Genomic DNA, 10,107 nt, shown 5'->3' on the forward strand with positions numbered 1-10,107 from the left:
AATTCTGTGTTTTTTAGGACTGAAGGCACTGTAATTTGTGGATCCGAGATATATAGTACCATATCCTCTGCGTATAGAGAAATTTTCTGTTCAAGTCCTTCTCTGATAATCGCCTTTTATCTCATAAGTATTTCAACAGTGAACTGCCAGTGGCTCAATAGCGATTGCAAAATGCAGTGGTGACAAGGGGCATCCTTATCTGGCACCACATTCGAGTTTAAAGTAGTCTGAGTTATTGTTGTTAATACAAACTGAAGCTTCTGGATTGGTATACAGTAGTTTGATCCACGCACAAATGTTCAGGCCAAACCCAAATTTCTCCAGTGCAGTGAAAAGAGAGTTCCATTCAATCATATAAAATTCTTTTTCTGCATCCAACAATGATAATATCTCTGGGGTGTTTGACTTTACAGGTGAATATATTTATTATATTAAACAGGCATCGAAGATTGGAAGCTAAGTGTCAGCCTTTAATAAATCCTTTTTGATCTTGTGATTTTACCAAAAGCAGCACTTTCTACATCCTTCTAGCTAGGACTTGAGTATCTTAACATCATTATTCAGAAGTGAAATTGGTCTGTATGATGTACATTGTAATAAGTCCTTATTTTGTTTAGGAAAAACAGTGATTAATGCTTGGCGAAATGTTTGAGGTAGAATTTTATTGTCTCTACCTTGTGTAAATATTGCTAATAAGAGGAGAGCTAACTGAGTGGAGAATTTCTAATAAAATTCAGCAGGATAGCCATTGGGGCTTGCTGCTTTCCCACTCTGAAGTGACTTTATAGCATCTAGTAATTCTGATGGTGCCAGAGGTTTATCCAGTTCCTCTGCACTGATAGTATGTATTTGTGGTATTTGTAATGCATCCAGAAATACATTAGATTCTGTCTTGTCTTCTTTAAACTCAGTAGAATATAAAGATTTATAGTAGTCTCTAAATGTGTGTAATATATTTTTTATGGTTAATGATTTTGTCTCCGTTTTGTGTTGGTGATTGCTGGGATTGCATTGTGAACTTCTTGCTTGTGGATCTGTTGAGCTAAGATCTTATTAGCTTTCTCTCCATGTTCATAATAATGATGTCTTGATTTAGAAATGAGATGTTCTGTTAAGTCAATATATTTTTAAACAAACTGTATATGTGAAGAAAATAACAATGCATATATATTGACTTGCATATAATTTATCTAGTTTTTAATCAGGTTTTTTTTTTTTTTTTAAATCCATAACTTTAGTGGTCCATCATTTGTGCAGATTTTTTCATACATCCCTATGAATCATCCAACAAAAGGTCACCATCATACTGAAGTTCCCACCCCAAATATTTCCCTGGCGCCGCCTTTTCATGTTCTTGATATACTAATGGAATATTTCACCCTCTCCATTTACAATTCCAAGATTTTCAAGGACAAATTTCAATCGTGAATCCTAAAAGTGAACTTTTAGACTCATGTTGCAGCCCAATTCCTTAAACTTTAACTAATAATTTTTTTACATTTTCTTTATATTTTGTATCATTCTTGTTACCTTAAAACGCAGAAATTATTTATTGAATGTTACCCAAGATTTTCATTCTAGGTTGTTCATTACCCCTTTAAATTGTGCATCGGAAATAAGTTTACTAATGTCAGATCTGGCGAAAATTCCCTCTTTCAATTTATTCTTGTATAAACCCAGAAGTTTTCAGCCCAAATACATAAAGTAGGCTTCCTCTTTTGATAGGTGCTTCATTAACCCAAACATAATATGAAGGGGTGGTAGCATTGCTTTGTCTGGATCCTCCAGGCTAGGTCTGATGATGTGTTTGGCACCATGCTGTAGATCTGTTCTAGCTGGCCATTTCTTCTGAACCCGATCTAAATTCTTAGCTGTGTTGTTCCTGTCCTAAGTGGGAACCAGTGACATAGATCATTAAGTTTAATCATAATTTTAAAGCTGGATTTTCACAGTTTTATCAGTTTTGTAAATATATTTTACTTGTTTAAAATGTATATTTTTTTTTAGCTTCAGAAACTACTGAAGACCCCTGCGGTTCAGTAGTTGATGAAGGGGAAGGTGACAGCCAACCATCTACATCAAGTTCAAATAGCAACATTAGAACTGGAGAGCCAGGAGTTGACCGTGTGACCCGGAGTCGTTCCGTTCCAATAAAGCAAGGTACAGATAAATTGAACAGAAATAGCTATTATTGTGTGTGTGTGTATGTATGTATGTATGTATGTATTATAGATTGGCCAGCCTGTCATCGTTTTTAAACATTTTTCCCATTTTACACTTTTTTGGGTAAATATTTAGAGATTGTAACTAACAAATCAGTGCTGCACCTTTCGTCTTAAACTTAAGTAAAATTGAGTAACTCCGGAGGGCAAGTTTAATGATATTCCCATTGTGCTACACTGATAATTCAATATTGTTTCTGAAAGTTTGGTTCAAAAGGAAGCCTGTTAGTGGCAAAGTATTTTGAGAGAGGTGTTTGAAAATGGTGCATGCTCCAACTGATAAATTAACTGCTGATGTACTTTAGGGGATTCTGAAGACCATTAAATGTAAGTATTGTGATTACACAGTTGAGAATGATGTCTGTAATAGTTTGTGTATTTTTTGTGTTTTTTGGTAATCCCAACTGGAAGGTTTTTTTTAAAAAAAAAAAAAAAAAGAACAGTACATAATTCCAAGGTATAAAATTATTTTTTATATCCTTGAGTATATATAAAAAAATGAATTTATTCCAAGTGTATTTTGTGGTTTGAATAATCCAAACTTTAGCTTAACTTAATAATGTTGATTGTGTATTATGGTAAGGAATAGGTTTTTATGCTGCACTACTCCAAAACCCCCAAGATTAACATTTATCCACAGAATTTCAAAGAACAACCTGTTCTTATTTTTGTTGAGTGGCCAATGTTATTAACAAAACAAATGGGTTTCTTTCCAGTAAACACCACTTTTTCTTTTTAATATTTTGCTCTATATGACTTTGTCGTGAGCAGTTTCAACTCACCTGTAACACGGAAGAGTGTACCATTTGCTATCTAAGGTCAGATTTAAATTTCACCCAGAAGAGACAACTAGTTGGTCTAGTGCAGTGGTTCCTAATCTCAGTCCTGGAGACCCAAAGTGGCTGCAAATCACAATCAGTTATGATAACTAATAAAAAAATATAAAATTAGCTGTTCTTTTTTTCTCTTCTCTTGTTCAGCATTCAGAACAGCAGATCAATATGATGTTTACATTTATAAGACATTTAATCATTTCTCTATTTTTGTTATGACTTTAAGTGCTTAACTTTATTTGCCCATTTTCTGTGTAGTTTGCTCCCTTTATTTTATCCTAATAATGACAATTTAAAACAAGCAGAGCAGACACTTTGCCAGATGACACTGATTGATGAAAGACTACAACTGTTTCAGCATCAGACCCAGTAATTTGTAAATAATGGATCAAATAACCAGCACACCTAGAAAAGCAGATTGAAAATCTGGAAATTTGTTAGTTATTTAAAAAAAAAAACCAAATTACACTATCCCCATATAACTGCTTAGTACGTTTTAATAACATTTTACCAAACTTAGGTTTGTGATTTCTATGTTGATGTCAAAACAAAGAAACTGCGAAATAACCGCTCAATTAGGCTTTGTCCAACTAAAATGATAAATTTGTTAGAACAAAAACCTCCAGCTACAGTTGGGTCCTTAAGACTGCTTGAGGACCACAGGTCTTGAGAAAGCAAAAATCCACGTATGCATGACCATTCATGCATTCTTTTGTTGTGAATGAGTGTGAATCTACAGTCCTGTTGTGTCACATACAGAGATAAACAGTATAGCTCTTTTAAATTAACCAACCATTATTTTAGAGTTTATATATTCTTTTCTTCCTTCCTTGATACATGTGAAGACTGCCCAGCTTATATGAAAGAAATTGGTAGCAAAGTTTTGTTTTCTGCCTTCTGTCAGCAAAAAAAAATGTTTTGTGAGAGGATAAAAAATATAATTATTACTAATTTTGAACTATTTACAAATACTTTTACCTGGATTTCTTCTTTGCATGCTTCTTCACTTTTGCATCTTTTTTGTCTATTAGGAAAAATGCTATGCAACATTGATCATAACTTTAAAAAAAATTAAATCCAATCATGTCAATGTAGTTTTGTTTAGGTATTTTTGAGGACTTTTCAGTTCCATAAGAACAATACTTTGATTTTGGCTCTTTTGCATGAATTTGACTTTGCTAAAGGGTAATTATAGTATCCTCTCAAATCTAGTTATTCTTTTTAGAGCATGTTTTGTATGTAATAGTTGGCCTTTTGTTATGAATAAATCAACTCAGGACAAAAGGGGATATAAACTTATGAATATTATTTTCTCCACTTTGAAAAAGAACTATGTATTGCCAAAGGAAGCTTTTATTGGGTGTTAGCATTTAAATGTTTTGGAAGATTTCTGGTTTGTTAGCAGGTTAAACGAGGAGATATTTGTCTGGTTTTCACATTTCTCAGTACCTGAATACTTAGTAGCTGTCCATATTGCCACAGCTAGTAAATTACAAATTAAGGCAGCAACATACAGTAGCTGCATACCAAAATTGTGCTAGGTAAGTACCTAATGCTCTCACAAATTACCATCTCTATTAAATTTGTAGAGAATAACTTGCATAACCTTTACATTTACCTGATATTTTTAGCATTTTTTTTTAATCTGGTTCCTGTAATTTCAAGGAATATTGGCAGTGCTTAGTTCTGAAGTCTTCAGGGCCCATGGAAATAATTTCTTTGGTACATATGAAGGGGAGAGAGCACTCTTTTTTCCTTTTTTTGGCCATGTTACTGAAAGTTAGTTATAGGTTAACTCTGTTTTATCACTAGAATACATTGCTTTACATACTGTTCAGTAGGTCTTGTTTGTGCACTTCTTTCCCTGTCTGTAAGCAAGTCTAGATGTTGTATTTGGCAGCTAAGGTCCAGCACTAGGTTCTCCACTAAGCAAAAGAATAATCAAGCCTCATTTGTGGGGTACATTCTTGGTTGTTATGAGTGTATTACTACTTCCTCATTGTAACACAGATTCAACTGACCCCAAGTAGTCCTGGTAATTTTAAAATCTAATACCTCAGAATATATCATTCTAGTGTTTAATATCAGGTAAATATTTAATGAAGTCTGTTTTAATTTCTTTCTTTAGATTCTTCAGCTAATGGACCCCTAACCAATGGAAAAAGTCGGACTGAGTGTGCAAATAAAAGGAAATTGCCAGGAGATTCAGAAGAGGAGGATGAAGATTCAGAAATTGAAAACAAGCTTGTTGGGAAGACTGCTGGGAACAGTTGTACATCATCCTCATCATCTTCGTCTTCCTCCTCCTCTTCCTCTTCATCTTCCTCATCAGACAGTGAAGTTTCAGGTACAAGCTCTGCAAGTAGTTCTAGCAGCAGTGAAGGCTCTGAATCGGACAGAGATTATGTTGATGGGGGTGATCATGACTACAGCATAACAGTTCGACCTCGTCCTAGCTGCAAAACCAAAAAGGTGACTGTGGTCCCAGTAAATGGCAAGAGAAAAAGGAGTGTTGGGAGACCACCTAAACGAGGCCGGCCACGTGGAAGAAGAAAAAAAATGCGTGTTGACGAAGATGAGGAGGGAGGGACTAAAGAGGGAAAAGAAGGAAGGCTACGCAGGGCACCCCTTCACAAAGAGTCAAGGATTAATACCCGAAACCAGGGTAGAAGGACTGTTTTATACAATGATGACTCTGAAGATGACACCTTTGTGCCAGCAGCGGACCCCCTGAATCTTGGAATGTCTCGTTCGGGCAGAGTACGAAAAATGACTGAAAAGGCTCGGGTTAGTCACCTGATGGGATGGAATCATTAACTTTTTTTTTTTGTTTTGTTTTTTCCTTTCTTGAAGAATAAAGAGACACTTTAATCTATTTAATTAAAAAAACTGAGATACTACATTTTTACTGCAGGGATTTTTTTTTTCTACGTAAAAGTTTCTTGAAGCATGCTTGTGTGTGGGACTGTTTACTGAAACTTTGACAGAGGTGCTCTAAATCTTGCCAGTGATGCACTTGTTTAACACATCTCTCCAGCAGCTAGCATAAATAGGAGCCTTACTCACTAGGGCCTTAAATGCACTGGATATCCCTACATCTTCTCACAAACGCTGTGTAGTATATCTTCATTTGACAACACCTACTGTGCTTCCTATTTTATGTGCTAAAATTGGGATTACCAAATAATTTTAGATCTTTTTCCTATGAGTAGATAACTGTTTTGTGAGATAAATAGCCTGCAATAACTGGGATTTTATTTTTTCAATTTTGTGTTGAAAAATTGTCACCCATCTTTTAATAATTCATGAAAATAGATGGTTTCATTTTGTTGGCTTTATTAGAATTCAAATAGTGATTGCTCTTGAAAAGCTGACCAGTTCTCCCTGTATCTGAAGGAGGTGCATTTTGGTATCCTAACACAGCCCAGCAAAAATGGGAAACTGTTGGTATGCTATATATGTGCTAAGATATAAACCACACTCTAGACTTTTTAAGTTTTTTATCCACTGTTATGTATTTATACTCTACAGATGTACCTACAATAGTAATAATGTTTTGCACAATTTAACAATTTGAGGCAGCTGTATTATTGAATGATATGGCAAATGGAATTAGAGGTAAAACTTAGCCAGTGTGACATTATCAAAAAATTGTTTGATGCAGTTTGATATCCACTGGCTGCACTGAAATTATTGTAGGCAATTGTGTGTGTATATGTATATGTGTATGTATATGTATATATATATATATGTGTATATATATGTGTGTATATGTATATGTGTATATGTATATGTATATGTATATATATATATATGTATATATGTATGTATGTATGTATATGTGTGTGTATATATATATATATATATATATATATAGTGTGTGTTGGTAATTTTTTTTTTTACATTCTATGTGGAACTCGAGTGTATGTGTGAGGATTTTTTTCATCTCAAAAAATGGCAGAGTTATTGGTGCCTTCATGAACATTATAAATGCACATATATGTACATTTTTTATATTCAATGGTGCATTCTTTGTAGCATGTATTTCTGTAAATATAAAATATTGAAAAAATGGTGCCAATATGATATTCTGTTGAGCCAAAGGAGGGCTCTTCACTTTGTATGTATGGAAAGTGGGAATTTTGTTTACGCAAGGAAATATTTTGTTTTGTTTTTTTCCCCTTTTTGGAACATTATTATAATAAGATCGGAAGAAAGTGTGCTGGGTGCAAAGGTTTTACCAATAACACGCTTTTTATACACCTATTTAAAGCGGTGTTAATGAGAAACTCCTAACAGGGTGTAGCTAGTTATGGACAAATGGGCAGGTAAAAGTTTTGCTTTAAAGGTACTGAAATCGACTGTATTCATGGCTCAGACATGTAGTTTTTGGCCAAGCAGAAGCACATATTGCCAAACATTTTCGTTTGCATTTGGTGCACACTGCTCTACATATTATGTATCTGTTTGTGTACCACAGAATACAGCTTTTAGTTCTCTGCACAAGTGCATTGGCCGTGCAGTAACTTAAAATATCGCAATGTGTATTTTTTTACATCATTTTTATTTATGGAGGGTCTACAAAGAAATCAAATTTTAAAAATTAGAAGGAACCTTTTTAGTGTTCTAGTTTTTATTGGTATAAGAGGAATTGATCAATTAAGCCTTCATTAAAATAGTCGGAGGACATAGCTGTGCTTTTTAACCACTAGGTGGTGCCATGATAAAATCGTAATTCCATTCTTTTAACTGTGACATCCCTTCCTCCCCTTTTTTCCTCAAAACTGAACAAGAACTCATGCATTTGATTTAAGAATTGTTAATTGTATTTTTTTCTTTGTCTATTTGTGGTTTTGTATGTAAGAAAAGTAACTGCAGTCTCTCCCGGAGGAGGTGATATGTGTATTAATACATGGAATACGATGAAGCTAGCTTTCAGCAACCAACTTGTCTTTTTCATGTATTAAACAGAGGTTCAACTTATATTGGTATATGCTGGTGAAATTGAAACTGGTGGGTTTTATATATATAATATAAAATATGTATATAATGGTTGTGGCACATATTTCTCTCACATCAGTTACTGTGTTGCACTTTTGCTGCAGTTCTCTGATTTGATGTTTGTTTTGTGTTCAGGGTTTGTGGAGGATGTCATATTGTATTCATAGTGCAGCCGTATATGAATACTATTATGGCATTCAGAGAAGAAAGCATTCACATGTTTAACATTCAATGTAGAGTAACTTTTTTAACTGCAGGAGCACTTTGCATATTATGAGAAATAAGCATTTCCAAAAACTGCTGCAGTTGGCGGTTTATTGAAGAGAACCATTTATCAGTATTACATAGTGAAGGAATTCCTGATAGATTTGGTCTGCAGAGCTTGTAGCACATTTTTTTTCTCTATCCTTTGGCTACATATTAACACTTCACTGCTACATGTTGCTAAACTGTCAGCCAAAGTTCAATCGTTAAAGGATTGTAAATGTGTACAAGTGAAAAGTAATTTTTACAGTGCATCTCAATGTTAACAAAGTTTTGAAAGCAGGAGCAGAGTTCCTATTTTACTTCAGTAATTTATGAAATTTCAATACTTGAAGAGTACACTAATGCTGAACTCCTGTAAGCCATCATTGTGGCCTAATCTTCAGCTTTGAAGTAGCCAGAGTGCAGTGTTGATGATATGTTGTATTAAGTGTAATGCCTGTGAAAATAGGAAAGCAGAAAATTGTTTGTTAAATGGAATTTATTAATAAAGTAGTCAAGTTGTGAAATTAGCCTTTGACAGCCAGCATTTAGAGAGGCCACCAGGTCTTACAGGTGAAATAATCCTGATATGAACAGCCGGTTGTGTGTTCTTTGTTTTTTCATCTCTGTAATTGAAACACAATCACTCAATGTTGGAAGAGAGAAGATTATTTCAGTACATTTCAAATTAAATATAATTGACTGGCCATGAAATAATAGAATACCTCCATCCAGAGGTGCTAAAAATGACAATTTCTAGTTTTAAGTGAAAATAATATGAATTTGCGCGTTAATAGTATACTTTTAAAAAAGGACTCTTCTCACTGCATCAATTTCCTGTTTCAAGTATATACTAATGCCTTAATTAGTATTACTTTCAAAAACTTTCTGTACACCTTCATTTAGTGACTTTTAACACAAAAAATAAATCCAGTTCTAGAAACCTAACAAACTTCACTTTTTTTTTTTTTTTTGGGGGTTTAATAGAATTGCACTATCTTGACAATTATTTAAAATATGACTTCTATAGTACTTTACAGGATCTGTTTGTAGCATTTCTAGAAGTGGTAGAATGTAACGATATCACCAGTCTCATGTGGCAGCATTTGCCAATATTAGGCTGGACCCGATGAGTTGGAATTTGTTCCTTCTCAGTCTGTTTACATTTGATTCCAGTGATTTAATACTAGGTGCTGACTATTGAACATGTTTTCTACTTTGCTTATGCTGGTTTCTTTTAAATGTGGTGCTCGTATTTATTGATGACCTCTGTTTACTGTCATCTTATGTTATCCTGGGAGCTGAATCTGAATTGCTCCTGGCGTGCAAGTCAAAAAGCAAAGTTTTAAAGGCCAATTTGTTTGCAGAGCTAGTTTTTGGGCACCTGATCCATTACCAGTGAACAGAACCCTGTAATTTTACATTTATATCACAGAAGCTTTAGAAGAAATACAAGTGAAATGAAAAATATAAATATATATGTATATTCTTTTATAAAGAATAAATTTGTGATGTTATATGAACTGCTGTTATCTTTTTCTTATCTTTATGGGCCCCTGCCAAAGTCAAGGTTTCCAGCTTCGGTGTTGTATTTAGTAGCATAACTAAGCAGGCTTAACTTTATATGTCTGTTTCAGGGGACTTTGAATCGCCAAATTAGATATATATATTTTTTTTCTTCTCACCCAGCTCAGGACCCTTTAAAAATGTTCAGGGAATTTTAAAATATTGCCAGTGTGGCAGACCAAATGTAATATTTATATGCAACATGAGAAACATGGCTTTCAGTTTTGAGGGATTTTTCT

General features: G+C 34.1%; 1 protein-coding gene across 1 annotated transcript in view; it reads left to right on the forward strand.

Moving 5' to 3' along the window:
• Positions 1-6,759, forward strand: part of brwd3 (bromodomain and WD repeat domain containing 3) — a 152,699-nt gene extending 145,940 nt beyond the window's left edge. Inside the window, exons 39-40 of the mRNA XM_039765961.1 lie at positions 2,008-2,160; positions 5,184-6,759. Coding sequence (XP_039621895.1) covers positions 2,008-2,160; positions 5,184-5,872 — 842 coding nt within the window. The 3' untranslated portion in view covers positions 5,873-6,759. The remainder of the gene's footprint in view (positions 1-2,007; positions 2,161-5,183) is intronic.
• The last annotated feature ends 3,348 nt before the right edge of the window (positions 6,760-10,107 follow it).

Source organism: Polypterus senegalus, chromosome 10 (assembly GCF_016835505.1).
Source record: "Polypterus senegalus isolate Bchr_013 chromosome 10, ASM1683550v1, whole genome shotgun sequence".
NCBI classification, from domain to species: Eukaryota; Metazoa; Chordata; class Cladistia; order Polypteriformes; family Polypteridae; genus Polypterus; species Polypterus senegalus.